General features: G+C 43.2%; 5 protein-coding genes and 1 non-coding gene across 10 annotated transcripts; 3 read left to right on the forward strand and 3 right to left on the reverse strand.

Moving 5' to 3' along the window:
- Positions 1–5: 5 nt before the first annotated feature.
- On the reverse strand, positions 6–10,857 carry Nan (transient receptor potential cation channel subfamily V member nanchung). 3 transcript variants are annotated; one of them, XM_076441366.1, is made up of 14 exons: positions 9,267–10,857; positions 9,016–9,194; positions 6,986–7,073; positions 6,724–6,900; positions 5,882–6,071; positions 4,736–4,889; positions 4,419–4,673; positions 3,753–4,357; positions 3,492–3,657; positions 3,151–3,412; positions 1,452–1,633; positions 1,281–1,397; positions 1,062–1,187; positions 6–146 (listed from the first exon to the last, which is right to left on the reverse strand). In XM_076441366.1, the coding sequence occupies exons 1-14, from the start codon at positions 9,355–9,357 to the stop codon at positions 12–14; spliced, it is 2,727 nt and encodes a 908-aa protein (XP_076297481.1). In that variant the 5' UTR covers positions 9,358–10,857; the 3' UTR covers positions 6–11. The 3 variants fall into 3 exon arrangements, with proteins under 3 accessions (XP_076297481.1, XP_076297478.1, XP_076297480.1); XM_076441363.1 differs by having other exon boundaries at positions 1,062–1,397; XM_076441365.1 differs by lacking the exon at positions 6–146 and having other exon boundaries at positions 713–1,397.
- LOC143217296 (putative peptidase C1-like protein F26E4.3) lies at positions 4,126–19,445 on the forward strand. 2 transcript variants are annotated; one of them, XM_076441416.1, is made up of 9 exons: positions 4,126–4,267; positions 4,337–4,512; positions 14,919–15,232; positions 16,410–16,473; positions 16,655–16,853; positions 16,933–17,228; positions 17,289–17,488; positions 17,556–17,710; positions 18,184–19,445. In XM_076441416.1, exons 3-9 carry the CDS (start codon positions 14,935–14,937, stop codon positions 18,331–18,333), a joined length of 1,362 nt encoding a protein of 453 aa, XP_076297531.1. In that variant the 5' UTR covers positions 4,126–4,267; positions 4,337–4,512; positions 14,919–14,934; the 3' UTR covers positions 18,334–19,445. The 2 variants fall into 2 exon arrangements, with proteins under 2 accessions (XP_076297531.1, XP_076297532.1); XM_076441417.1 differs by lacking the exons at positions 4,126–4,267; positions 4,337–4,512 and adding an exon at positions 10,960–11,098.
- Positions 9,869–9,940, forward strand: Trnap-agg (transfer RNA proline (anticodon AGG)). The gene has a single exon. It is a non-coding gene; the product is annotated as a tRNA-Pro (tRNA).
- Positions 19,038–24,607, reverse strand: LOC143217298 (uncharacterized). 2 transcript variants are annotated; one of them, XM_076441419.1, is made up of 4 exons: positions 23,587–24,607; positions 23,115–23,507; positions 19,916–20,094; positions 19,038–19,817 (listed from the first exon to the last, which is right to left on the reverse strand). In XM_076441419.1, the coding sequence occupies exons 2-4, from the start codon at positions 23,482–23,484 to the stop codon at positions 19,038–19,040; spliced, it is 1,329 nt and encodes a 442-aa protein (XP_076297534.1). In that variant the 5' UTR covers positions 23,485–23,507; positions 23,587–24,607. The 2 variants fall into 2 exon arrangements, with proteins under 2 accessions (XP_076297534.1, XP_076297535.1); XM_076441420.1 differs by having other exon boundaries at positions 19,038–19,271; positions 19,449–19,817; positions 23,115–24,607.
- Positions 24,070–25,877, forward strand: Rpl15 (ribosomal protein L15). The gene is made up of 5 exons (XM_076441433.1): positions 24,070–24,200; positions 24,602–24,782; positions 25,015–25,151; positions 25,241–25,351; positions 25,553–25,877. Exons 2-5 carry the CDS (start codon positions 24,611–24,613, stop codon positions 25,745–25,747), a joined length of 615 nt encoding a protein of 204 aa, XP_076297548.1. The 5' UTR covers positions 24,070–24,200; positions 24,602–24,610; the 3' UTR covers positions 25,748–25,877.
- Arpc3a (Actin-related protein 2/3 complex, subunit 3A) lies at positions 25,873–27,881 on the reverse strand. The gene is made up of 4 exons (XM_076441441.1): positions 27,528–27,881; positions 27,148–27,321; positions 26,888–27,083; positions 25,873–26,203 (listed from the first exon to the last, which is right to left on the reverse strand). The coding sequence occupies exons 1-4, from the start codon at positions 27,531–27,533 to the stop codon at positions 26,049–26,051; spliced, it is 531 nt and encodes a 176-aa protein (XP_076297556.1). The 5' UTR covers positions 27,534–27,881; the 3' UTR covers positions 25,873–26,048.
- Positions 27,882–27,934: the final 53 nt, after the last annotated feature.

The following is a 27,934-nucleotide window of genomic DNA, read 5'->3' on the forward strand; positions in this document are numbered from 1 at the left end:
GAACGGTCGCGTTACGGTATCGTAGCGCCGTCTTCGACTTGCCCCGAAGCCTTTCTGTTTCCCATTTTGGCTAGTCGTTTCTGGTACAATTTGTCATGAGTCCTCTTCATCTCTAGAATCTCCTTCATCTCCTCCTTGTCCTCTTCCTGGAAGAGAATTATCGATTGTTAGCCGTACCATCGAATTGTTAGAATAAAAGTGTTGTCGGTACAAGTAGAGATACATACAGGCTGTTTCGTCTAAAACAGGACACCTAAATATCTCCTCTATCTCTGAAAATACAAAAAATGTTTCTAACGTAATCTAAATGGTTTCAAAAGACGAATCAGATGGAAGAATCGTTTTTTATAAATTGTAATTTTTAAATCTTTTTTTTCAAGGTCACTCGTGTTTTTTTACATATATACACACATTTTTTGTTGTTGTACGTTATAGCAAACATTCTTGTGCATTCATCCATGTTTAATTGGACGTTGGAAAGTTGAAAGAGTGGTTTCTCAAGATAAAAGTTTGCTCTATCGCGTGGTGCAATTCGACTTTCCGCTGGACCCTTAGTCCCTTATTTTTTTTTTTTAAATTGAAAAACATCCTCAAAAATGTGTACAAAAGTGATACCTCTCCGTCATTAATGATTGTTTAAACATGTTTAAACAATCATAATGTATTACTATTGCACATCACTGGATTCGGGAAAGTTTAGAGAATCTTTTCAGAGCATCTCGTCGATTTCTATCTTCAGAGATAGAGGAGATATTTAGGTGTCCTGTTTTAGACGAAACACCCTGTATATCAGTTAGGTATTAGTTATCCTGTCTTATTACTAGACTGCGGATTTTATGCATGTATGACGAAAATGGGCACGTGCAATTTAAAGCAGTGGACGAATTACAAAGATTTCCTTAAATCTTGTTCCTTAAATCTTTGATGTCTTTACATCAGTGTACTAATTTCAGCTTAATAAGATAATTAAAAGAAAAAAGAATTTTCTACTTGGCTCCTGTGTCTTGCAATCCATGCGAACATTTTCTATTTTGCATGAAGATCCGCAGTCTACTTATTACCGATTGGTTCAGACGCAGCACTAACGCTTTGCGACCGTCCGACATCGGCTGCGAATAATCCATCAACTTTTTCAGCCTCTCCTCCGGACTAACCCCTCGCTCGACCACCAAAACTATGCGCGCCCACTGAAACAAACAGCGAATTTGTTCTCGCTCGAGACACTTGAAGGAAGAACAGAGGGAACTGAGGGGAAGAAAGAAAGTAATATAGAAATATACTTGTCTCTGCCACTCATTTCTGGTCTCCGCGATCTTCTGATACGTGTTTCCCATCATAGCAATCAACATGTTTACGAGCAGGATCGCGACGATCGCCATGTAAAGAACGAAGAGAAACTACGAAAACAAAGTCGTATTTTATCGTTCCGCGGCTGGAAATAGTGCATGTACCTTGGCTTCCATCTCGTGCTGCGTCCTTTCGAACGCGCTGTAGTAGTCTCCGAAGTTTGTCATGCTCATCAAGAACATCGCCATCACGCTTTCCATGGGCGAGGGCATCGGATTGTTCATCGAGTCGTCGACACCTTCCGGCGTGTTGGGATTGTCGAACGACAGAAATATGATGTAGTAGGCTGAAAGAGATGAAGAGTATCTCGCCAGAAGGAAACGACGCGACGATAGAAACGGAAATAAATATTGCGGCGCGTCGCACAGTGGTCCAAACGGCGGATTTAGGAGTGCATAAGTCTAAACGTTACTAACAATCGATAATTCTGTGTTACATGTATTCTATACACATTAAGTAAGCATAAAGAAGGGTAATAGAGTTCCGTAAGTTTGTTGAAATATTTTTTTTGCTTAAAATAGCGCAGAGGAAGCAACGTATTTCAATTTAGAATGCCAGTTTCGATTTATGACAGGAAAGAGAAACTTTTATACTATTCTTTCTTTTTTACAAAAGTATAATTTCAAAAAATTAAATTTACAGCAAAAACAATAAAAAGAAAACAATATTTACATAAAATAATAAGCATCATAATTATTACTAAAACAATACCTAAGTGACGTTTTTATATAAATTTAATTTTAAAGTTATGGTAAAAATTAATAGAAGTTTTTATAATAAATTTTTATATTAATTTTAAACGGGGGAACTACGAGTGGCAGATGTGTCCTTGAGATCGATGAAAGCATAAACTACATATTCCATTTCTAATATTCATGCAAAAATTAACGCGAATACGGGCGAATATCACTGGTACTTCCTAAAGCAAACTTAAGAAATGAATTTCTTAAAACCTCTTCGTTCCACGTACTCGTCATCGAACCGTACCAGAAAAAATAAAATAACTTGCTAATCTGCAATTTTCTGTAAATAAATTTGATGAAAGCATAAACTATATATTCCATTTCTAATATTCATGTAAAAATTAACGCGAATACGGGCGAATGTCATAAGTATTTCCTGCAACAAACTTAAAAAAAAATATTTCCTCGAGGAACATAATTAAGCATTTCCGAAAAATTGATTAATTTTATTTTCATATCTTCCTAATGCTTCTGAACACGGCTAAACAATAAATTATAGATAAAAAGGATGTCCTTTATTTCGATGCTATTTTTCATACTGTTACGTTCAACGTTTGCCACGCTTAACAATAATTGATTTGAGAAGTAAAACTGTCAATTTTAACTTCTACAGATATGTGTGTTGATGTATCAAATAGTATTTAAATGTCTACTGCATGTTTGGTTTTTTGACTTTTGCGCTCCAAAATCGGCCGGTTGGACCACTGTGCGTCGTCCCGCGAGATCACACGAACAACCGAGGGTCGCTTTCGTGGAACGCGTTGGCTCTGTGCCTCGTCGAGAGGCCTGTAATACAATAATCTGTGTCAATGTCGCCGCTTGTTTCCGATGCTGCGAAACGAACGATTAGATCATAAGGCGTTTTCGGATTGCCCGACTCCTACGAGAGACGTGCGCCAGCCAATTTCGTGGAGAATCTTTTGGGAAGAAACACCATCGTTGTTTGATCTTCGCATGCCATTCTCGCGACCGTGTTACGGTTGCGTCCGGGGTTTTCTGACCGATTGATCTACGCGCAGCGTATAGAGCTTTCTCGTCGGAAGCGATCCGATATGTTTACCTTGAGAAAATCCCATCACGAAGACCAAGTAGATGGAGACGAAGCGCAACAGATCACCCATGATCATTCTGTAGATCATGACGACGAAAGGTCCAACCGTTTTGAAGCCTCTGCAGAAGAACAAGAAATAGGGAGCGGTGGTCAACATGACGACAACCGCCAACATGTCCTCGACCCGGTCGGCGCAGCTTACTCTCAGGAATGGAAAAGATAATAGTATGCAACAAGAGAAGAGGAACATTACTCGTGACGGTGCAGTCATCTAAAAACAATTGACCTCGCTGCATCTGCCGTCGCGTGAGAACCGTTTCACGGCTTATATCAAGAGATCACCCTCTTACTAGATTTTCGACGAACATGTTGAGACCGAGAAATCTAGCTTCCCTGAGCGCAGCTAGGATGTAAAGCGTCGCTGCGATTTCCATCAGCAGCTCGGCGATTATTCGAGCCTTCGCCGATAAGCTTGTCAGCTGCAGCAGCCTGCATTCTTGGCTAATGTTGCTCCACCTGATCGTTTCGATCCGATCGTACGCGTCGGAACAATCGCAGAAATGTAATACGATGATATTTTCAGGTATGGCCGCGTATGCGGTGCAACGTACCAATTGTCACCGGGGTCGGAGTCGTCGTTCGCGTCCAACGAACGATTCAACGGAATGGTATCGAGCAGCGGCGCTGTCCTGCTTTTTCTCGGAGGAACGAACGTCGAAAAATTGGTTCCGTTTCCGTCCGTCGACAGGGCGTTTCTTAACTTGGACGTTACTTCGGAAACCACGTGGAATTTCAGTTTCTCGAGGAAGATCGGCGTTACGTTCAAGGAGGATCTCAGGGTTCTGTCGAAACTGCTAGCCACGAGTTTCTCGAGCAATTTCGAAAGACTCGCGTCTTTATGGTTCGCCGAGGTTTCGGTTGCGACAATATCGTCTGTAAATTGGGCCGACAACCTCGGCGCCAGTGTCACGGAGAATCCGTCGGAGGATGCGGTCGCGAACGATTCGGTTGTCGTCTCGGTGGGAGCGGTGGTCGTGACGCCATCGGGCACCGTCGAAGGTCCCGGCCGGAGAGTAAAGCTGACCAACGATAGAACGAAGTAGAAGCAAAACAGGAAAAATTGACGGTAAAATCGAGATTTGACAAAGGTGTTCCATTTCGCGTTCAACAGATCGATCAGGATTCCGTCCATCAGTTCCAGATGTTCGTCCTTTTCCTGAAACGGCAGGCGAGCACGGAAATAACGGATAGTAGAACGTCCTTGACCGACAACTTACGCCGAACACGACCAGATTCAGGGCCGAATTGTGACTGATGGTCCCCGTGGTAACGTCGATGGTGTCGACTTGCGAGAGAGGATACGCCGCGCAGGTAATGCTGCCGATCTGCCAGTAAATTTCCCTCTCGATGTTCAGGATGTGGAAGAACATCTCGATTCTCGCCAGTTTAGCCGACAGTGTCAGCGGCGTCAGGTGCTGAGCGTTCTTAATCGCCAGAGACGCGCCCATCTCGTACGCCATGTCGAACGTGCTCTTCGAAACAAGACGAACACATGTATCGTCGATTGTCGATCGTCGATCGTCGCGAACCTTACCAATTTCTCGTAGATGACCAGCATATGTAGAACGGTGTTACCGTTCGTGTCCTGCTTATCCGGGTTCGCTCCTCTCGCCAAAACTAATCTGTAACATTCTTCCTGGCCCAAACAGGCCGCGAAACTCAAAGGGTACTCACCCCAGTAGACGTACCTAGGCGAGAATAAACGCGATCACGATCGGGGTGTTGCACAGTGGTCCGAAATCGCGGAAAACCGGCCAAAACCTCTAAACGTACTTGAATGCACCCAAAAATTAAATTCCAAAAAACAAAATGGCAGATCCAATATGGCGGACATACACATTGAAAAATGGTTAGGTCTGCTTGGAAAATTATCTTTTTGGGGTCTTTCGGGTCACTGATTACGAATATGAACTCGAAAATTTGAAAAACAAAAATGACCGATTAAAATTTAGACAACAATTCGCATTAAATGTGTTTTGAGAGGTTGATAGGTAAAAATGTATAAATGACAAACAAAAATGCACTTTGTATATCAAGAATTAGTATAATTGTAAATTATGTACAGAAGATTTAATCATCCGAATCGTTTTTCATTACTAAAAGTTGTAAAATCGCATTTTAAAATCCATAGAAATGAAACAAAATTTACCCTCGTATGAGCAAACAGGAAACTATTGGAGGTTGGTTTTTATAAATTTTGACAGATAATTGTATTAGCAACACGTCAGAAAAGGAATTTTGGTGGGACAACGTGGGACTTTTAACTTATGTCTACGTTTCTACAATACGTTTCTACAATAGTGTAACGTAATGACTAACAATTTTTGAGATACAAAAACAGGTAAACATTCTACTTACTTCCAAGTACAGCATCCATTTTGCAGAATTGAAATTGATGCACTAGTTTGAAAGTTATGCACTTTAGAAGGGGGCGTTCAATTTCCTACTAATGCGCGCGACAAATGCTCATCAAACGAAGGCTATCTTTGAACTGACTGCAGAACCGTACCATAAACTTTTTATCTTTTTCCTTGGTGGCATTCAGTGGTCATAACATCACTTTACCCAACACTAGAATTACAAACTCCTAGGAGGAAGTTCATTTTTGAGGTTTTGGCCGTGTTTTCGGGATTTGGGACCACTGTGTGTTGGTTCGACGAATAGAACAAAAGGACGTTACCCGCTGTAGTTTGTCTCCGGTGTGACGCACACCCACTCGTGATCCAAGCTGTCGGACCGCGATGCTTTTTGATCCTCTGGGCACATGAAGTTCCCGAAGCACCTCTCGTGGACGTCCGCGCCGCTGTCCAGGAGCAACTTGACCAAGGCCGGGTCCTCGTTCACTATCGCGATGTGCAGCGCGCTTTCGCCTGTTGAACAGCATCGACGCGAGCGAACGCTCGATCACCGGGTGGCGCGGCTGGACACCCAGCATTGGGCATCGTTCGTCGTATCGTTAGGAGCTCGGGCTCTCACAGACTCTCTTCGCACTTCTCTCCGCATGTCTAATTCTTTATGCGGAAAGACCGTGCACTTCGGATTGTAACTATTATAGAAAGCAACTAGAATCTTACTAGATATTGGGACGAAAATATGGGTTTGCGATTTTTCGCTTAATGTCCTTGTACGAGCAAATTTTGGGCTGGGTGAGGGCTCATTCGAAAGAGGAAGGTTCACCGCAGGGTGCACTGGTCATGAGGTTAAAGAGATTATGTTTATATCTACTAATATGAGTGTCCAAAGTAGGGAAAAAATCGAGAAAAAATCCCGCAGATTTCAATGTATTTTTCTGTCCAGAGCACCCTGCGGTGCTTCCTCTTTCGAATGAGCCCTCACCCAGCCCCAAAAAAATCGCAAACCCATTTTTTCGACCTAAAATCTAGTAAGATTCTAGTTATTTGCTAGTTACAATCTGAAGGTATCCTACCCCCTACGGTATTCAATTACTCGCCGTTTAACATGCCGTGGGCCGCGAGTTCCTAACGATCGGTTCGTTTAGATTTCGACTTTTGGCGAGCTGACCGTAATACTCGTCACTCATGTATACGTCGTTGATAAGCTTCGGATAAAAACGCAGCAAGCGTTTTGCCAGGTCGATGTGAATAGCAGTCGCGTGCAGCATACACAAGTGCAGAATCGTTTCTCCGACCGCGCCTCGTTCACCCAAACTCCAACAGACCAGCCTGTACTTGGATTTGTCTGCGATGCAACGAGAAACAAGGAATAAGGAAACTTCCTCTCTAAGGAAAGATCTGTCGAAATTGGTCGAACGCGGATTTTCTACCTATTTTCGTCTCGTCGACTTCCTCCGTGCCCATGTCCTTGTCTATATCGTAATCGCCCGGGTTCTCCATAGCCCTCAACGGCGGAAGCTGTAACCGGGAAAGTTTCAGGTCAGGAGTCGCGCTTGTTAAATGCTCGCGACCTCGCACAGTGGGCGAGAAACCAATTTTTTTTGGGACAAAAATCTGCCGACAACTCAGTTTTTCATCGATTCAATTGGAATTTTTTTCAAATGTTCGTGAAGGACTATACTTGGATGACGTGCTGCGCGAAAATCGTTAACTGTCACAAGAAATCAAGAATCCTTATCTACAAAACCCAATAACTCCGATACTTCATCCGCCCATACCATAAATTTGCATGTCCCAGCTGAGTTGCCGACACTTCTTAACCCTAAACTCTAAACCGCAAAATTTTAAACTGTAGAAAAAACAATTTTATTAAAATTTATCCATGGTATAAACTAACTCCATCCGGTCATAAGATACTGCAACATGGAAGTGAAGTACAGGTGGGCCATCTAACGTTTGGAATTTGAATCGGCTATAAAAAAAAAACTAATGAATATTTTTTCAAAGTTGTGAGTTTATTAGAAAGATTGAACCTTTCCATTTAGGAATGGAAGACAACATCATTCAAATGACTGCCACGCCTAGCCTTACAATACCCCATTCGATCAGTCAAATTTTTCAGTACATTTTCGATTGTTTGGGCCTCTATTTCGTCAATGGCAACTTCGATTTCGTGTTTCAAGTCGTCAATCGTCGCTGGATGGTTAGCGTAACACTTGTTCTTAATGGCTCCCCACAAAAAAAAGTCCAACGGAGTCAAATCGCAGCTTCGAGGTGGCCAATTGACATCAGCATTTCGGCTGATTATGCGATTTTCGAAAACAATGCGCAAAAGATCGATTGTTACGTTGGCTGTGTGGCACGTTGCGCCGTCCTGTTGAAACCAAATGTCGTCTATGTCATCCTCTTCAATTTTGGGGAACAAAAAATCGCTTAGCATGGCGCGGTAGCGATCGTCATTCACTGTAACAGCGTTTCCTTGCTCATTTTCGAAGAAAAATGGCCCAATAATGCCGCCAGACCAAATCCGCAACAGACAGTCACTCGTTGTGGAAGCATTGGTTTCTCCACGATGACGTGTGAATTTTCTGAGCTCCAGATAAAGACAATTTTGCTTATTGACGTATCCTCCGAGCTGGAAATGAGAGGCCCAAACAATCGAAAATGTACTGAAAAATTGGACTGATCGAATGGGGTATTGTAAGGCTAGCCGTGGCAGTCATTGGAATGATGTTGTCTTCCATTCCTAAATGGAAAGGTTCAATCTTTCTAATAAACTCATAACTTTGAAAAAATATTCATTAGTTTTTTTTTATAGCCGATTCAAATTCCAAATCTTAAATGGCCCACCCTTTACTTGCTACATTTGAACTGCCAATTGGTTTGTATTCAGAAGAGCCACGAGCGGCAAATAATAAAGTCTTCTGGAAATCACGAGCTGAAAACTCCCGAATGTGTTGCCGCAAAGAGACAAATATAGATATTATACGGCATATGTTATTATCATTCGATCCACTTATAAGCTCTCTAAGAATAAAGGATGGCAAGCACAAGGAAGATCTTTCTCAAGAAGCGAAAACGCTGCTGTTGTATCAATAAATTAATGGTAAGTCTCATAAGTGCCGAATGTAATTCTATTCAATTGGTAATTCTCAGGGCTAGATTTACAGTTGAAAATTTTGCGGTTTAGGGTTTAGGGTTAAGAAGTGTCGGCAACTCAGCTGGGACATGCAAATTTATGGTATGGGCGGATGAAGTGTCGGAGTTATTGGGTTTTGTAGATAAGGATTCTTGATTTCTTCTGACAGTTAACGATTTTCGCGCAGCACGTCATCAAAGTATAGTCCTTCACGCACATTTGAAAAAAAATTCCAATTGAATCGATGAAAAACTGAGTTGTCGGCAGATTTTTCTCCAAAAAGATCGGTTTCTCGCCCACTGTGCCCCGTTGCGTCGTTACCATTCTATGCTTCGGTCTGTCCTTGTTTCGCAGCAAGACTAATTTCTCGATGGGAATCCATTTCCCTTTGCCTTTGTTGTACAGGTATGGCTCCACCTTTGTGCGCAAAGCATGGTCCAGTTCGGCGTATTGTTTCGTCTGCGTCGCCCGCTTCATCATGTCCACCAGCAAACCTCCTCCTGTTCGAAAGGACATCGAGCTTGTCAACTCTCGAGGAGCGGAATATCAGCGATCCAGCTTCGCGATTTTACCTTTCAAGTCGACCAACTTGTACAGCACAATGGACGATGCGTCCGTCTGCTTTTTCACTCCACTGGACACGTTACTCTCCGTGTTTCCCATGTTCGAACTATCGCGAGACGCTTCCGAACGAACAACGGAGCAGCAGCGACTGTGTCTTCGGACGCTAAACTCGCTCCGTTGCCATAGGAAGCATCGCCTCGATATCGATCGGAAGAATAACTTGACCGTTCGCGAATATCCGAATATCCGAATTTTCGAATAATAATATTGCGAACGGATAATTGTTCTTCCTAGACGTTGGACTCGTAAATTCAATTCGTACGAGACGCGACGTTAATGAAACGCGTGAGATGAAAGCGTTTCCGCGAAAAAACCGGTTTGGTCTGGGCGCAAATCATTTCGTTTAATCGGCAATCTGTTACGGTAAACGATTCGTTCGGCAGTTCGCCCGCGCCATTCTTCTTGCCGATAACCGTAGCGTGAATGTTGTCGGTCGGGGTGCAGCTTATCGGCACGATAAGAGAAGTCGTTGCAAGTTCAAAGGTGTGTTTTAACAGTTCAAATGGAGCGCACGGTTATATGACGGTATTTAGAAGTTTTATTCGTGCGAGGCTCGTTGGTCTAGGGGTATGATTCTCGCTTAGGGTGCGAGAGGTCCCGGGTTCAAATCCCGGACGAGCCCGATTTTTTTTTCCTTTTTGTTGGTCATAAGTTTACAGCGACAGCTCGCGGACATCTCAAACGAATCGATCGTTCGAAAGAAATTCTACGTAGAGATAATCGACGTCGAATCGATAGCATCCGACGAATGCGGACGCTGCTGCAAGGAGAGTCAGAGTATACATACAGAGTGAGGCCCTCACATACAGAGGCCCTTCAAACAGTGTAACTTTGTCCTGAGAAGTTTTGTTGTACAACAAAAAGTAACGGAGATATTTAGATGTTCTGTTTCTTCGGACTCACCCTGTATACATACAGTAAAAGCTTCTTCGTTGTCCAAAGGCTGGGGGTTTGAGCCCGGACACTATTTTTGATTTATGACTGCGTCTAGAAATCGATTTCTTGCAAAATCCTGAGGTCGTAGACAAATTTTGGGACCAGATTTGAAATCAGCGTGAAAAAATCTACAGGAAATTATGTGTAGCATGTTAAAAAAAAAATTTTCCGCACGTGGTATTGAAAAAACCGCAATTTTCTTGAAATTGTGAAAGATTAACGAATTTTCTCAAGACTATAAAACGTTCGTACCATAATCTCCCTATTTTTCCCATATTCTGCCAAGTTCCAGCTTTAATTTTAGAAAAATTTCATTGCTCTATCTCATTTCTATCGAAAGTTCTTTGATTTTGTCTCCGATTTGGACGAAAGGTCCCACTGTATGCCGTTGCGTCTCGAAGTCTCGACACGTTTAATCTCTAGGCCTTTACATATCCAAGGGATGACGAATCCGATCCGACCGGATCTTTCCGAATGGTTGTCGCGACAAGTAGAATCCCGCGGAACAGCATATGTAGATTCTTGTATCGCGGAGACACGAATCGCGATACAAGATACAAGGTAGAGACGCGAAATACGTGATACGCGCTACGGGACGAGACGGGGATAACGATGTCGTGCCGCGCCGAAGTTTGAACCGAGTGAAACCGAATCGCGTTGAACCTCGAAACAAGCGCTTACACTCCCGCGTTTAGCTCGCGTTTACCTTGTGTGTTCGCGGGCCAGTCAGACTCGTGCTTCCGAGTCGTCAGCAACGACTCGCTTCTAATCTTTGCCGATCCGGAATCTGCGACGCCTTCCAATTACTCTTCTGTACCCCGTTCGCGATCTTCCGCGGTTTCGCGTAAGTATTTCACCGTCTCGATCGACTTGATCCACGCGCAAGCTTCTGTTTTTCCCGTAGTTTTCTTATTGTTTCGAATTGAAACTGTCCCGTTCTGCTGGAAGTAAGCGGCATGTTCGTATTTCTTCGGTGACGACTTTCTCATTGGACCTAGAGCTTCCAATCTATTGTACGAGAGTAATCGCGAGGTTATCGATCATTTCCGAACTGGGATGTTTCGGAAAAATCTATCGATCGTCGCAACGTTGTGCTCGGCGATACGTCGAAAATAATCATGTCCTCGGAAGAAGCGTAAGCCGTCTGGTTTGGCGCCACTATCTGTCGTAATTTGAAATTTTATACTAATCAACGGGTCTGCATTTTGACTCTAGATAACGCTGTGTCGGTATGTGTATTTAATTTGATTTCACATTGTGCGCAACTTGTTCGAAGATATTCAAATAAATCTTGAGACAGATCCAAGCTAGGATCGAAACGTTGATTTTGTTTGACAATTAGCAAAGTTGCTTTATAATTCGTAATAAACGATCGAACCGTTTTGCGCCGAAAACATTTAAAAATTTATTATGTTCGAAGATGTTCGAAACGATCGGCGCGGCGTTTACTCGATGATCCGCGACCGACTGGGATTCGAGTTCCGCGGGGGGCGCCTTCGGAATTTGGGGCGCATATGCGTTGATATGACGGTTGCGTTATTTTAGTGCGAACTGTTTGAAGGATCGCGCGACATACGAGTACGAGCGCAAGTACAAGTACAAATAGGTGTTACAGATAAGAAAGAATTGGCGACGAGCGGCGGGTTTTTCAGGGATCGTTACAATCTTGTTGAACGGAAATTTGTACCGAACAAACGGACAAACAGACAGACAAACAGACAGACAAACAGACAGACAAACAGACAAACAGACACACAAACAGACAGACAAACAAACAGACAGATAGACAAACAGACAAACAAACATCAGACAAACAGACAAAAAGACAAACAGACAGACAAGAAAGCGAGCTAATAAAAACGTGGTAAAAACAATCGCAGATGAACCGCTGCGCTGGATCGACCGATGAGCCACCTAAAAGAATAAGCAGAATAAGAATTCTCTCTCTCTCGCTCTCTTATTTTTACGTGCTCCGCGTAATGGTTTCGGGGAAGCGTCGCGGGGCCGAGGCTATTTGAGGACGTTCGAGGGTATTGAAAGGATTGTTGGTACACAACGGTCGTTTCAGATATCGTTTCCTTTATCGTCGGCGATCGTTTGCGACGCGCTCTGCCTCCTATCGCCGGTTCATCCATTCGGCATGGTAATTGGAATCATAACGGGTGCGCCACGAGAGACGAGGCAGCTGCCGTAAATGTTGACGCAAACTCCGATATCTCGTGTTATGTCATTACGCATCGTAACACCACGCCGCGCCGCGCCGCGCCGTCCTCCTCGTAGATTCATTTTCGATGTAGCTCGTAGGTGAACGAACGTGTTCGCCGAAATTATTCGACTCCGAGATTATTTCTTGATTCACGTTCGATTCGTAATCGGCGTCCGCCAAGATATCCTCGATAACGATGACTTGTCCCGTGATTCCGCATCGATCCATCGTAATCACGTGACATCACATCGACGATCGTATCCGAGAACGCGGCAAATTGCCTATCGCGTTCTCCAGGCAGGCTTTTTGCATTCGTCATCATTCGCATCCGATAAAAAGTTGTTGAAATTCCAAAGGATACGAGCGAGAACGCGTGACGCGCGATCCAATTATAGATCTTGACGATTCAAGAGCGTCAATCTTGATCGAACAAGGGAATTATAACTTATGTGTACATACAGATTTACAACCTTTCCAGGTGGAATAAGAATTTCTTTCTTTTCTTCTCCCGACGACCTCTTGCACCTGTTGAAAAATTCGGATTTGATCGTCGTATCGGCCACTATTAAATGTCATGCGGCGGGTATTCGTGTTCTCCTAAAGATTCATCTTGTACGCCGCTACGCGCGTTCGATCGATCCTCAGCAATCATAGACGCGCGACGTTCCAGTCTGGTAAATTCCATTAATATTATAATGGAGTTTGCGATCATCGTGTCGCGTTGCGCCGCACAGTGGGCGAGAAGCCGATCTTTTTGGAGAAAAATCTGCCGGCAACTCAGTTTTTCATCGATACAATTGGAATTTTTTTTTAAATGATCGTGAAGGACTATATTTTGATGACGTGCTGCGCGAAAATCGTTAACTGTTACAAGAAATCAAGAATCCTATACCATAAATTTGCATGTCCCAGCTGAGTCGCCGACACTTCTTAACCCTAAACCCTAAACCGCAAAATTTTAAACTGTAGAAAAAATTTTATTAAAAATCCATGGTATAAACTAACTCCGTCAGTTCATAAGGTACTGCAACATGGAAGTGAAGTACTTGCTACATTTGAACTGCCAATTGGTTTGTATTCAGAAGAGCCACGAGCGGCAAATAATAAAGTCTTATGGAAATCACGAGCTGAAAACTCCCGAATGTGTTGCCGCAAAAAGACAAACATAGATATTATACGGCATATGTTATTATCATCCGATCCACTTATAAGCTCTCTAAGAATAAAGGATGGCAAGCACAAGGAAGATCTTTCTCAAGAAGCGAAAACGCTGCTGTTGTATCAATAAATTGATGGTAAGTCTCATAAGTGCCGCATGTAATTCTATTCAATTGGTGATTCTCAGGGCCAGATTTACAGTTTAAAATTTTGCGGTTTAGGGTTTAGGGTTAAGAAGTGTCAGCAACTCAGCTGGGACATGCAAATTTATGGTATGGGCGGATGAAGTGTCGGAGTTATTGGGTTTTGTAGATAAGGATTCTTGATTTCTTCTGACAGTTAACGATTTTCGCGCAGCACGTCATCAAAGTATAGTCCTTCACGAACATTTGAAAAAAAATTCCAATTGAATCGATGAAAAACTGAGTTGTCGGCAGATTTTTCTCCAAAAAGATCGGTTTCTCGCCCACTGTGCGCCGCGTCGGATTTCCGGAAGTCGAGGGTGTTCGAAACTAGCGGTTCATGTGCTCGTCCCGCGATTCGCGCTTTACTTTCATCCACTCTTCTCTTCGTTGCATCGGCAACAGACGATAAACACAACAAACGATAAGAATATGTATACGCATGAATTAATATACGCGCGATAACGGGTCCACCGATACGAGGAACGAACGTAAAAATATTTCGCTGAGAATTTTGCAACAGAGATGCTGCGCGGGCTTCTTTAAGCGTTGATCGGACGTGAATTATCGCGGAAGCGTAGTACGTAGTAGCCAAACGACGATGTAGGTAACTCTACCGGTGCTCAGCCAGAAATAAGTATGATAGATTCAGCTAATTCACGGTGTAAACAAACGCGTAGGTTCGATTCGAACCAGAGCAGAGCAGCGAAGGAATCGCACGAGATCGGCGCGGCGCGGCGCGGCGCGGCGCGGCGCGGCGGCATGACGCGGCACGATTCGTTCGTCGCGGTTTCTGGGCCGGAGGGGTTTACGGTATAAAGACCAAAGCGACCGAATCCGGACGACATTTAACTAGAAAAGCGTGGGGCAAGGTCCACAGTTGAAACAGTTCCAAAGGTGTCGCTCGTTGGCATCATTATCGGCCGCGGATGCCAGATGTTGCCGAATCTCCGACGTCTATCGAGCACATCTGGACGCGAACGCTGAATAAAGAATAAAGAAGCAACGAGAACCCTCGTAGAAGCGTTCGCGCGCAAAAACCACGACATTGTGTTCGTCGACGAACGAATCGCGCCGCGCCACGCGTTGTCTTCTTTTCCGTTGTTGTTGTGTTGCAGAATCGAAACCGAAACGATGGGATTCCGGCTGAGTTTAGCATGCATGGTGTTGATCAACGTCCTGTCGATCGCGAAGAGCCTGCCGGACATTTCGCAACTGCCGGCGGGGCCTTACTGCGCCGACAGATATCCGGCCGGTCGCTGCTGTACAGGTCGACAGGACGAGTGCAGCGCCCCGATCCTCGCCACCACATGCTATTGCGACGATTTCTGCGATCGACGCGGTGAAGAGGATTGTTGTCCAGATTATTGGAGTCATTGCAAGGGAGCCGACATCCCTCCACAGCCGTCGCCGCCACCGGAGCCGGACAGACGTTCGTAATCGACGAAACATTCTAATTAGTCCAGTCAATAAATGCTCATAAGGGGGGTGTAGAGGGAAATGGAAGGAACAGAATTTTTAACTGGAACTTTGTTTGGACTAGTTAAGAGGTAAACATACTAAAAGTCCCTACTCCTAGGAGGTGAGCGGTGAGTTTTCCGCTTACATCTTGGAAACTATGCGTCCTAGCGATAAGACCATTCTATACAAAATTAAAGCTGACAAAATGCGCCAGAAGATTGATCCGATTCAGTTTTTCGCTATCTCGCATAGTTTCCGAGATATCCGCGCTCACACTTCACTAGTTACGAAAAAGAAAATAGCCGGGTGAAATTCGCCCCCGGCGGGATTTTAATCGAGCTTGAACCATTCGATAGCCTACCTAAAAAGACCCCCTCTGACAAGTTTCATCTCATCTGTAAGGGTAGTTATTGAGAAAAATCGAAATGCCAGTTTTTCGCCCATTTTCCCTATATATTGACAATTAAAAATTCTGAAATAAATCTGACACATTTCGGATACCAAGCCACATATTAGGTATCATGTCCAGATTTTTCCGTTGCAAACTATAGTTGTAAAAAATGACAAACACGAAATGTGTCAGATTTTTTTCAGAATTTTAATTGTCAATAAATATGGAAAATTGGCCAAAAACTGGCATTTCGATTTTTCTCAATAACTACCCTTACAGATGAGACGATAATTGTCAGAGAGGGGTAGTTTTGGGTAGGCTATCGAATGGTTCAAGCTCGATTAAAATCCCGCCGGGGGCGAATTTCACCCGGCTATTTTCTTTTTCATAATTAGTGAACTTTGAGCGCGGATATCTCGGAAACTATGCGAGATAGTGAAAAACTGAATCGGATCAATTTTATGGCACATTTTATCAGCTGTAATTTTATATAGAATGGTCTTATCGCTAGGACGCATAGTTTCCGAGATTATAAGCGGAAAAACGGAAAAGGAGTTGGGTAGGTAAGGGTAGGTAAGTAAGAGTGGGAACTTTTAGTATCTTTACCTCCTAACCAGTCCAAACACAGACCCAAAGTTAAAAATTGTGTTCCTTCCATTTCCCTCTACAACTTTTCGTTGACTGGACTAAATCCTAATCGATCGCGTGCGGATTTTTCGAACCAGATCTTTTAACTCGATTCAATTGAACGTTTCAGGATGTTTCTTCGAAAGGAAATACTACAACTACGGGCAACAGTTCAAACGAAACTGCAACTTGTGGTAAACTATCGACTCTTTTTCCCTATACTGCCCTATACATATGTATAATCGCGCGGAGTAGTGGATACGTGGATACACAATACACATTACACGCTATACACTACACACTACAAATTACATATTACACGTACAGCTATAAAGTAGCAGTGTCCTCACGTTTACTTACTCGATGTGGTTTCAGCAATTGTACATCGGTGGGCATGCGAGCGGAAGTGGTTTGCGAGCAGAATCGGTGCTTGCAGGAACGAGATCTGATAGAGGAAATTAATCTGGAGAGTCGTAGTTTGGGCTGGAGAGCGAGAAACTACTCGGAATTTTCGGGTAGGACCCTGAGCGACGGCGTGAAGCTTCGTTTAGGTACTCTGAATCCGTCACGATCGGTAAGCGAAGAAACATCGGCGAATTTGGGGAAATGAAGAAAACGAGAGCGAATAACGCATAACGCGCGAATCTTTGAAGGTTCACAAGATGTACTCGGTTCCGCGAATCTACGAGTCGCAATCGCTGCCACGACAATTCGATGCCAGGTCCCGTTGGCCTCACTACATATCCGCCGTGAAGGATCAAGGATGGTGCGGTGCGTCGTGGGCAATTTCGAGCGCGGACGTCGCCTCCGATAGGTTTTCCATAATGAGCATGGGCGTGGAGGACGTGGAGCTGAGCCCGCAACACTTGCTCTCTTGCAACAACAGAGGCCAACGAGGCTGCGACGGTGGTCACTTGGATCGAGCTTGGATGTTCATGAGGAAGTTTGGGTAATTGTTTAGTTGAATGCCCGTTCGCAGTTCAAACAGCTCACAGCTTGTTCCTATTAGTTTGGTCGAGGAATCGTGCTACCCGTGGACAGGATCGAGCGAGCAGTGCAACCTTCGAAAGAGGACCAATTTGAGAGGCGCGGGTTGTCCTGCAGCGTCCAACCCGCTTCGTACGGAATTGTACAAGGTGGGGCCCGCGTACCGCTTGGGCAACGAGACCGACATCATGCAGGAGATCTTGACATCCGGCCCCGTGCAAGGTAAGAGGCTACGAAAAAGAGAAATGTAAGCTAGCGCTGCCAACCTTGGCCGGTTGTTTACTCGTAGCCACGCTGAGGGTCTACCAGGATTTCTTCTCGTACGAGTCGGGAGTCTACAAACGGTCAGCGTTCGCGGAGCCTTACGAGTCTGGCTATCATTCCGTAAGGATAATCGGATGGGGAGAGGAACAGTCTAGTCGTGGCTCACCGGTCAAATACTGGGTAAGTTTCGGTGGTTCGCCGAGATTCGTTTTCGTCTCGTAGTCCAGTCAACGAAAAGTTGTAGAGGGAAATGGAAGGAACACAATTTTTAACTTTGGGTCTTTGTTCAGACCTTTGAGCGCGGATATCTCGGAAACTATGCGAGATAGCGAAAAACTGAATAGAATCAATCTTATGGCATATATTGTCAGCTTTAATTTTGTATAGAATGGTCTTATCGCTAGGACACATAGTTTCCGAGATATAAGCGGAAAACCGAAAAAGGGGACCTTCTACGTGCCCCCCCTGTACCTCGCTCACCACCTAGAAGTAGGGACTTTTAGTACGTTTACCTCCTAACTAGTCCAAACAAAGACCCAAAGTTAAAAATTGTGTTTCTTCCATTTCCCTCTACACCCCCCTTATGAGCATTCATTGACTGGACTATCGGCTTGTTGTCCGTTTCCCGTTTTCTCCGTAACCTTTTGTTTCAGTTGGTGATGAACTCGTGGGGTCGGCACTGGGGCGAGGACGGTCTATTCCGCATTGAACGAGGCACCGATGAATGCGAAATCGAGTCATTCGTGTTGGCAGTGTGGGCCAAGACGGCCCTGCCTCAAGGGTCCAAAGACATTTACGTTTAGAAATCTCGATACAGATTCCATAGTCTGTGCACGAGAAACTCTACACAGCGGACAGTGCATTTACGAAATCTCTGTCGTCAATTCGTCGATCGCGAATCGCAACCATTCGATTGTTCCGCGACACGGAAGCTCGTCGAATGCATCGACAGTGGTTGCGATTCGATCGTTCCGTAGTTGCGAGTATTTTACGGTGGCGCGCGTGTACGCGTTGAAACGTTCGCGTTCGTGCGAGGTAAAGCGGTGAACCGTATGCGGAAACGTTACGCTGCGCGCAAACTATCGATACGTCCAACGATCGAACGTTGGGAGGGAAACAGGAGCGACAACAACGTGACAATCTTTGGTGGAAAGCTTTCTCAAGCGAGATCTATTAGAAATCTTCGTTTCTTTTGTTGTTTGTTGCCGAGGAACGTTCGGATGTACTAGGCCGCTCGACGAAGACGTTGCGTGCGTCGAGCTTCGAACGTCCGACACGATAGGTCAGTTGCCACTAGGACGTCCTTATTCCTGAACAGAGAATAAGTTTGGTAAATCGGCGAACACCGTTGCCGGACGTCACCGCCGCTGCCTCCGCGCAATTGTGCGAACGCAATTCGCTATCCGTCACCGTACTACGTAAGCAAGTACATAGTAAGTACTAGCAGAGACTGGTAAATACTACATACGTATTTACCTGCGTGTTTGAAAGTATCGTTACTTTCGAGTCAAACGACGACGCTGCGACGCGCGCTTCTGCAGTGCGGACTGTACACTTCCAATTTGTCCTTCGGCGTATTCATCGCGGCGTAATCGATCGGGAAGGGAACGTTGTTGCCCCGGATAATGCAGGAATCCGTCATGCCGATGAAATGTTCACCAGGACCGAACGGACCTCGGCCGAAGAGAAAATTGGCGAATACAAGCTGATACTGCGGCCAACCCAGGGGATAATCTCCGTTCTGCGAAGGAAACAAGATGAATCTTACCGGTGCGCGCCACGTTCTCTTCCCCGTGAGCGTTTCTTCTTCGTTTTTTTTTGTACCATCGTACCGCGTGCAGAGAATAAGCCAATACGCGATGCACGATACGCGAATCGACATGTAACAACAATAATAAGAATGATTCGAAAAGTTTACCGATGTCATAGAATTGTACGCGATATCCAGACACTTGGCGATTCTATTCATGTCGAGGCCCACGACGGATCCGTAGAACGAGCCGAGCTCCTTCTTCGAGATGATCCCGCTGGCCGAGCCGTTGATCGCGAGGAAAAATATTCTCGGCAAAATCTTCAGCCAGAAGGGGATGTCGTTGTAGGAGGTACCGCCAGCCGGGGCGACGACTCTCGCCCACCAACGCAACCATTCGTCCAGGCTAATGCCCCTGCCATCCTCCGGCTCGTAGCGTTTCTCTTGGAGAATCAGCTCCGCCAAACCCTGCTCGGCTTCCATCAATCGCAAGTACTCGGGCCCGTTCCACGACCAATCCGCGAATCTTCGCAGTCGCTTCGCAAAAGTGGTGTGAACGTTAGCGGACACGCGCGTGCCTATCGGCGACGTCGACATTCTTATACTTACGTTCACGAAACTTATTATGTAAATACCTCCGAGAGCATGCGAAAATCTTTTCTGTTCACGAAGCCGTCTTTGTCGTGGTCCAACAGGTACGCGAACATATGACCGAATTTGTCCCGTTGGATGGGCGCCAGGTCTTTTAAATTCCCTCCGCTGCCGCCGCCGGGACCTAGGTTGTCGTCACTGGGAAACCGGCTCACCCAAGTAGCTGTTTCGAGATCAAATCTAGTATGTACATACAGAGTTGTACCAATTGAATTACATCGTAATTCAATTACACAATTACATAATTCAAACCTTTCAATTAAGGGGGCCTTTTCCAGCAGACGACGCTCGCGCGTGAACACTCAGACACCGCTAGACCACGTACACGTACGCGAGGATTGCAAGGGTCCGGTATTCTACTTCTAATTTCTCGATAATGCAAAGACGGGGCTTTTTACTAGTCAAAATCGCTAGATGAAAGATCAATCTAGTCCGCTGTTTGCCTCCGCATGTTGCCCGTTGGAGAGGCTAGTACGTCGGCGTGACTGCAGCGCCATCTGACGGGCAACATGCAGCCAAATATTGCAAAACCATTGCTCGGAAACGTAAAAGAATGACTTTTTTGAGGCAAACAGCGGACTAGATTGATCTTTCATCTAGCGATTTTGACTACTAAAAAGCCCCGTCTTTGCATTATCGAGAAATTAGAAGTGGAATCCCGGACCCTTACAATCCTCGCGTACGTATACATGGTCTAGCGGTGTGTGAGTGTACTCTAGCGATGTGTGAGTGTTCAAACGCGAGCGTCGTCTACTAAGTATTTTAATCAGATGTTTAATTGAAATACAACATAATTGAAATACAATATAATTAAAATACAGCTCTCCAAATTGTAGCCCAGAACTTTGAAGAAGTGCGATATATTTTTTATGTTTTTCTTTCATATACTTGTTTGCTGTCTGTGCGGCACAATTTCTATTCCTCGTCCTCGTTCATAATACGTAACGCTACACAGTGGGCTGTATGCCCGATTTCAGCGTCCATAGCTAATTCAAAATTCACTCAATACTGAAACTGCTGTAACTTTGCTAAAATTTATCCAAATATGATGAAAAAACAACCATTTTTTAGGTTGAGATTTCTACTTTTTCTATTGTATACGGTTTTTTGCTGAAACGGACGTTTTGAGTGCAAAATTTGTCGATAAAAAGGAGCGTATTAGATTGTAAAGTTTGCAGCTATTTTTCAATCAAGTACTGCGGATTACAATCAATATTTTAACGTTATTCGACTATTTTATGTACACTATCGAAAAGTGTAATCATTTACAATTAAAATATCTCTAAAATAGTTATTACAAAGAATAATCTCCGTTATTTATAATGGTATGGAAAAATGTTACGAACAAAATTTGCACGGTTCAGAGGGGGACATGTTGTGGCACAAACATTTTCTGCGTGGGTGGAGGCATAGAGGAGATTTCAAGGTCACCTTGATTTTTTTAAACAGAATGTCCTTTTTTATACTATAGATCGATAGAGTATCAAATTCTGAGTATAAAAGTGTTCCTTCGTATGTCCTAAACCTAATAGTTAACGAGATATTATCAAAAGAAGAAAGAAAATTATTTCGATAATATCTCGTCAACTATTAGATTTAAGACATATGGAGGTCAATACATTTTTACTCAGAATTCGATAGTCTATCGATTCATGATACAAAAAGTAGGTCTTGCGATTTTAAAAATCAAGGTGACCTTGAAATCTCCTCTATGCCTCCACACACGCAGAAAATGTTTATGTCGCAACATGTCCCCCTCTATACCGTGCAAATTTTGTGCATAACATTTTTTCATATAATCACAAATAAAGGCAATATTCAAAGTGAACATATAGTTATTGCCCCACCCTGTATATTATTTAAATTTCATGTGTATACTGTTTTCTTATTCTAGTATATATTGTGTGTTTATTATTATTATTTAGTATTTATTTAAGTTAATACGAAGATATAGCGAATGCGAACATGCAGGATATGAGAAATGCTGCGATTTTCGCGCGCGCGCGCGATGGCCATTTTTTCGTAGAGCAACTACATATAAAACTCGGAGTAGCGCGTAGTAGCAGCCTTTTTTTCTTGCATCTTAATCAGAAAACTTCAAAGAACACAATGGCACAGAAATGAACACCCGATCGCACCCGGAGGTATAACAAAGTCATTACCAAAGTCTTAGAATCATAAAGAAAGTGACTGAATCGTTGGTTATCTTCAAATATTAATAACTAAAACAATGTATATAGTACAAAAGTGAATTTCTCTTAAAAGTATACCTTATACTTAGCTAAAAAAAACTTCTATAAAACAAAAATCTGTTAGTGTATGTAAATAAGGTTACAATTACTAATAGGTGAATTCGTTGAAAAATGAAAGCGTGTTAACAGAATTTCAAACTTCCGACTTTCAGTGCTTTATGGATACATGAATGGGAAAACGAATTGAATGATGGGAGATTGTTCCTCAGATATTCACCTAACTCAAGCCACAAAAATTTTACAATTTATGCGTAAAGTTTTAAAAATCGCATTTTGACCGCTGAAATCGGTCAGTGCGCTACTTCGTGTTTATGGTTTAAATTTTAAAAATGTGTAAGCCAAAAGTTATTTCTGTTCAGATAATATAAATTTATAAATAATAAATTCCTTCTGTTCGCCAAACCTTCACATGGATTTTTCAACCTCTTATTCTTACCTGTTACTTTATTATTCTTTAATTTTTAATTTTAATTTAATTACATCGTAATTCACAATTAATATGTCATTTAATTACAAAGTATTTCATAATTGTACTCCAATTGCAATTACGAATTACGTTGTAATTTAATTGAATGAAGATCTGAATTATAAATTACGATATAACTGAAATACAATGTAATTCAATTACAATGTATTTTATAATTGTACTCCAATTGCAATTACCAATTAAATTGTAATTTAATTGAATGAAGATCTGAATTATAAATTACAATACAACTGAATTACAATGTAATTCAATTACAACGTAATTATATTCCTGGAGTAACTCAATTGTAATTCTGCACAACTCTGTGCACATATTGGTACATTTTGGTAAATGCGTGCACACGCGATACCGGATACCGGATACCGAACACGGTCGTCGGATCGTTTAGAGTTCGCGATCCTCTAAAAGTCCTCAAACGCGTTTAGGTGGTCTAGAACGGCTTACTCCAAACGTGTACGCTCCAACCAGGATGGTCCAATTGCTTGTTTAGAATGGGTGCGTCGACGATCACTTCGTCCACGTTGCTCGGTGCGGTTCGCCAACGTTTCAACAGATCCTTGGTCCTGTCGCGGGTGCGGTCGCAAGCCTGCCGCCAATTCGTGATAAACTTTCGCGGTACTTTCAACGAATTGGTTTCCTCGAGGCCGAGATCTTGGCTACCCGCGGATCCTCTGCTTCTCTGGCTACCCTCTGTCACCGACGTCGTTTCCATCGCCGTTCCCGTTCCCGTTCCCGACGCTTCGATCGTTGTCGCGGCCTCCTGCATCGAAGGATAATAGATCGGATCCTTTATGCTGTCCGAACGACTCCCCATAACGGACTACCTGCTCGGTCTTCCTGCAAACGGCATATTCCAACTACCTCTCCTAAAATAATCAATTGCTCGACAAGAGGTCACCGGGTCGCTCGATAATACCTGTAGAACATTGCGAGACCTTTTCCTTCTCGCTCTCTCTCTCCTCCTCCTCTCCGTTCCTCTGTTTCTCTCGCTACTCTTCGCTCTCATCTTTTTCATGTATCTAATTAGTCCTTCGATCCAGTTTATTTTTGCTAACCGTGTACACGATTAATATATAACCCTGAAATCGATCCAGGTTCGATCACGATTCCAGTCGACTTGGCCAACTTGAATGTTTCCGTTCGTTTTAGGTTTCCAGCTATTCGTGAAAAACGAATTGTCCTTCGTTTTCAAAGAGTAACAGTCTAAGAGAATCGTAACAGTCTCCTCATCGGGTTTCGTATTTTCAAATTCGAATGTGCCTGTTGCAGTTTGATCGCTTCGGCGATCGCGAAACCATGCGCCAACGATAGAACGACCACTCGGATAAATTTCTCCTGTTTCGCTACGGCTCCATCGACCAAAAAGATTTCGTCGTTCAACGAAACTTCACGAATGTCCGGTAGGTGGCGCCACGACGTGGCTAAAATGTGGATAGGTGGTTTCCCATCTTCCGCGCTGCCGGTCCGCGATGCCTTGATGTGTGCCGCACGTCGGACCTTTTCTCTTTCCTGTTGTTCCAGTTGTGAAGGGTGAGTGATTCGTGTTGGAAATCGCTAAATATCCTGTGCATCCACGTTTTATTCTGAGCCTCGTGCAAAGGAGATTCTTCGCCAGACCCATCCGTATAAAATGTCCTTATAATTTTTCAATATTATTCGAATACGAACATTCCAGTTGCTGTTTTTATTCATAACCTACACGCGCATATTTCAACCGCTTACACGCGTTTCGTATACAGTGTTCCAAGGTCTATTCGCTGTTTTTCCAATCTGTTGGCTGACTTTCTTTAACGTTTTCCCTTTCGTTTCCGTTACTTTGTCGTTTGTTACTATTATTATTCGAGTTCCAATTCGCGATAACATTTCTCGCGTTTGTTTTCTTCCGTAGAATAACATGTTTAATCAATTTGTTTGTTTCTTTTGTTCTTCAGGGCTTCGCAATGGGTGCATACAAGTATATGCAAGAACTCTATCGTAAAAAGCAGAGCGATATGCTCCGCTTTTTACTTAGAGTTCGATGCTGGCAGTACCGTCAATTGACTAAAATGCATCGTGCCCCGAGACCATCCAGACCCGACAAAGCTCGTCGTTTAGGCTACAAAGCTAAGCAAGGTACGAACAATATTTATTTCTTTGTCCTATATTCATTGCTTTGTCCATTTCGACTTTCAAATCTTTTCGAACATTCGTATGATGAGTCGTACCATGCACCACTCTTACGGTATTTCTATGGTGATATATGTGTACATGCTGACAATGCTTCACGCTCTATTATTCATATAGGAGCATTGCACGCTTCGCTGACATGAAAAATTAATTGAATATACTAATTTCTTACGCACAGGTTTCGTCATATTTAGAATTCGTGTGAGGAGAGGAGGACGCAAACGCCCTGTCCCCAAGGGAGCAACTTACGGCAAACCCAAAAGCCACGGTGTCAACCAGCTGAAGCCAACGCGAAAATTACAGTCCGTTGCGGAAGTAAGTATTACGATACGTTCATGTTATATGTATAATGTTGCTGCCGTTGAAACCTAAGATCGTAAGCTCGATTCTACCGTTGTTTTCAGGAACGCGTAGGACGACGTTGCGGTGGTCTACGAGTGTTAAACAGCTACTGGGTTGCTCAGGACTCTACGTACATGTATTACGAAGTTATCCTGATTGACCCTGCGCACAAGGTACGCATAAGAGTCGAACTTTATCCAACTTGATTCGTTTGGAAGCGTGTATCAGCCTTTTAAAATGATGATATCGATTGATATTGAAACCCAATGATGTATTATCTTCCTTGGATGTCTGAATTTCGAAGGACGATCAGAACCCGTGAAAACCGTTGCCGAGCTACGCCTTGTTACCTTCGTGATCGTTTTGCATTTCAGGAAATTCGTAACGATCCAAAGATCAATTGGATATGCGATGCTGTCCACAAACACCGCGAACTTCGCGGAAAGACTTCAGCTGGCAGAAGCTCGCGAGGATTGGGTAAAGGACATCGTTATTCACAGACTATCGGTGGTTCTGGCAAAGCGGCATGGCTGAGACGGAACTCGTTATCGCTTCGCAGAAAGCGATAGGCAATTCGATCTCTACACTGTTAAGACCCGTACGAACAAGATACATCATTTTATTGATATAATACAGCATTTTACGTCGATATTGTGGTATATCATGTGCGAAATAAACATCTCTTCCGTACGAATCGTTTTTACACGTGTTTTTCTTTAATTTCTCCTTTTTCTTTTGACAAAGATAGAGAACACGTTATAATTGAGATAAGTTGAAACTCGCAATCTTTGCGTAACAAGTCTCTCTGTATTCATACATCGTATGTGTATAGTATATTTTATAATCACGGTGATGGATGGTTTCTTATTTTTATTGACCAGGACCGGATAACGATTTATCCATGAACTTCTTTTTGGCGAAACACAACCACCATTTGCTGGGTTTTCCGTCCTCTCCGTAAACCTTCTCCACCAATCTGACACCAGTTTCCTGCCGTATTTGTTGCAGATATTGTCTCATAGTGTCTGCGAAATAATCACGGGTGTAGTAATTGTTATCGCCCTTCTTTAACCCTTTGCACTCGAGCGGCGCACAGTGGGAACTTTCGACCAAAGTCGATTCAAAATCAAAGAACTTTCGATAGAAATGAGGTAGAGCGATGAAATTTTTTTAAAATTAAATCTGAAACTTGGCAGAATGTGGGAAAAATAGGGACATTATGGTACGAACGTTTTTTTAACCTTGAGAAAATTCGTTAAACTTTCACAATTTCAAGAAAATATGGTTTCTCCGTTATATATCGTTTCCCATAGATTTTTTCACGCTGATTTCAAATCTGATCTCAAAATTTGTCTACCTCAGGATTTTGCATTAAAAAAAAAATTTTTCCGCGCGTGGTACTGGAAAAACCACATTTCCTGAAATTCTACATGTTTAACGAATTTTCTCAAGGTTAACAAACGTTAATCATAATCTCCCTATTTTTCCCATATTCTGTCAAGTTTCAGCTTTAATTTAAAAAAATTTCATCGCTCTACCTCATTTCTATCGAAAGTTCTTTGATTTTGAATAGAGTTTGGTCCAAATTTTCCACTGTGCGCCGCCTAAGTGGTTTGGAACTCGATATGTCTCAGTTGCTGGTTTGCCGTTGTGAAAAAGGCCTTGAGTGCAAAGGGTTAGCACTCTTTAACGATACAGAAGAAACTTACCTGCTTCCATAGGATTACTAGGCTTGGCGTATACGGAATTTAAGGGAAATCCAGGGTCTCCCGGAATATCAAACTTTGAAATAGCCAGAGAGTACATCTCGTTTGTAGCTTGAGCTTGGGTTGCGCATTTCTGCAGCCTTTTCAAGCACTCGGTTATGTACAATGTGATGTAAATTAAGACTCTGTCCGCCTCGCTCTGCAAAATCGTTGTACGATACAAGTGTATTTTCGGGGATACTGTAAAGAGCCACAATAGTTACCTTGATTTCGTATGTTCTGAAGAACACATTCGCTTTAAAGAAGTACAATGCTTCATCGATTATATCTAAATCTTTCGTAGAAGGAGGTGCAGGACCTCTAAAATGAGTTCGTATCGGCAAAATTGCCATGTTACCGATGTTTCCATTGTTCTCTACGAAAGACGAGTGATATGCCTACAACAGAAATTTTATCAACGAATGTATAAATACAACTCTGCATTTATTGTAATTGTTTTCTTAATTCGTATGTCGTATACAACGCATGCACAAATTTGACAGTTGGTTACGCGCGCGAGGTTAAGAGAACACGCCCAATAACATAACCAAGTTTGTTTTGCCTTGGATAATTGTTACACATTCGTGGAAAAATGATTACTTACAGGCATAGCGATGATATAGTTTCCAAGACAATGATGTATTTTTATGAATTTTGACAGGTATTTCGCGAAAGAAATCACCTCATTCGGGTACCTGCAGAACACACAGATGCGATAAATTCCATGTACATATGCACTGATATGTATTTACTGCGCGCAATGCAGCGAAACGTTCCGCTGCACTTCTTTATCTTTTACTCTTTCTTCTTGTGCGGAATTCACGAACGCAAGCTGTCTCTACACGTATTTAGGAGAAATCTTTCTCCCGCGCTGCAAAAGGCCAGAATGTGCGCCTAACTTTATTATTTCAAATAATAACAAAGAACATTGGGAAATAGCAGAAATTGAAGCAATCTTGAATATGGTTCATCGGCTCGTTAAATTCCAATCCTAAAATTCTATTTTGATTT

The sequence above is a fragment of the Lasioglossum baleicum genome, chromosome 16 (assembly GCF_051020765.1).
Source record: "Lasioglossum baleicum chromosome 16, iyLasBale1, whole genome shotgun sequence".
In the NCBI taxonomy this organism is placed as follows: Eukaryota; Metazoa; Arthropoda; class Insecta; order Hymenoptera; family Halictidae; genus Lasioglossum; species Lasioglossum baleicum.

What these genes read in the sequence shown, in the direction of transcription:
- Nan (XM_076441363.1), bottom strand. Translation starts at nt 9,357, where the DNA reads ATGGGAAACACGGAGAGTAACGTGTCCAGTGGAGTGAAAAAGCAGACG. An exon ending in ACAGACCGAAGCATAGAATG is followed by an intron (nt 7,074 to 9,015) that starts GTAACGACGCAA and finishes TCCCGGTTACAG; the next exon opens with CTTCCGCCGTTGAGGGCTAT. An exon ending in AGCACGAGATGGAAGCCAAG is followed by an intron (nt 1,398 to 1,451) that starts GTACATGCACTA and finishes TTGTTTTCGTAG; the next exon opens with TTTCTCTTCGTTCTTTACAT.
- LOC143217296 (XM_076441416.1), top strand. Translation starts at nt 14,935, where the DNA reads ATGGGATTCCGGCTGAGTTTAGCATGCATGGTGTTGATCAACGTCCTG. An exon ending in GCCACCGGAGCCGGACAGAC is followed by an intron (nt 15,233 to 16,409) that starts GTTCGTAATCGA and finishes TGAACGTTTCAG; the next exon opens with GATGTTTCTTCGAAAGGAAA. An exon ending in ATGTTCATGAGGAAGTTTGG is followed by an intron (nt 17,229 to 17,288) that starts GTAATTGTTTAG and finishes TGTTCCTATTAG; the next exon opens with TTTGGTCGAGGAATCGTGCT.
- LOC143217298 (XM_076441419.1), bottom strand. Translation starts at nt 23,484, where the DNA reads ATGGGGAGTCGTTCGGACAGCATAAAGGATCCGATCTATTATCCTTCG. An exon ending in TTGGAGCGTACACGTTTGGA is followed by an intron (nt 20,095 to 23,114) that starts GTAAGCCGTTCT and finishes ATCTCGAAACAG; the next exon opens with CTACTTGGGTGAGCCGGTTT. An exon ending in ATTTTCGCATGCTCTCGGAG is followed by an intron (nt 19,818 to 19,915) that starts GTATTTACATAA and finishes ACTTTTGCGAAG; the next exon opens with CGACTGCGAAGATTCGCGGA.
- Rpl15 (XM_076441433.1), top strand. Translation starts at nt 24,611, where the DNA reads ATGGGTGCATACAAGTATATGCAAGAACTCTATCGTAAAAAGCAGAGC. An exon ending in AATTACAGTCCGTTGCGGAA is followed by an intron (nt 25,152 to 25,240) that starts GTAAGTATTACG and finishes CGTTGTTTTCAG; the next exon opens with GAACGCGTAGGACGACGTTG. An exon ending in TGATTGACCCTGCGCACAAG is followed by an intron (nt 25,352 to 25,552) that starts GTACGCATAAGA and finishes TTTGCATTTCAG; the next exon opens with GAAATTCGTAACGATCCAAA.
- Arpc3a (XM_076441441.1), bottom strand. An exon ending in TCAGAACATACGAAATCAAG is followed by an intron (nt 27,084 to 27,147) that starts GTAACTATTGTG and finishes ACGATTTTGCAG; the next exon opens with AGCGAGGCGGACAGAGTCTT. An exon ending in TAGTAATCCTATGGAAGCAG is followed by an intron (nt 26,204 to 26,887) that starts GTAAGTTTCTTC and finishes ATTATTTCGCAG; the next exon opens with ACACTATGAGACAATATCTG.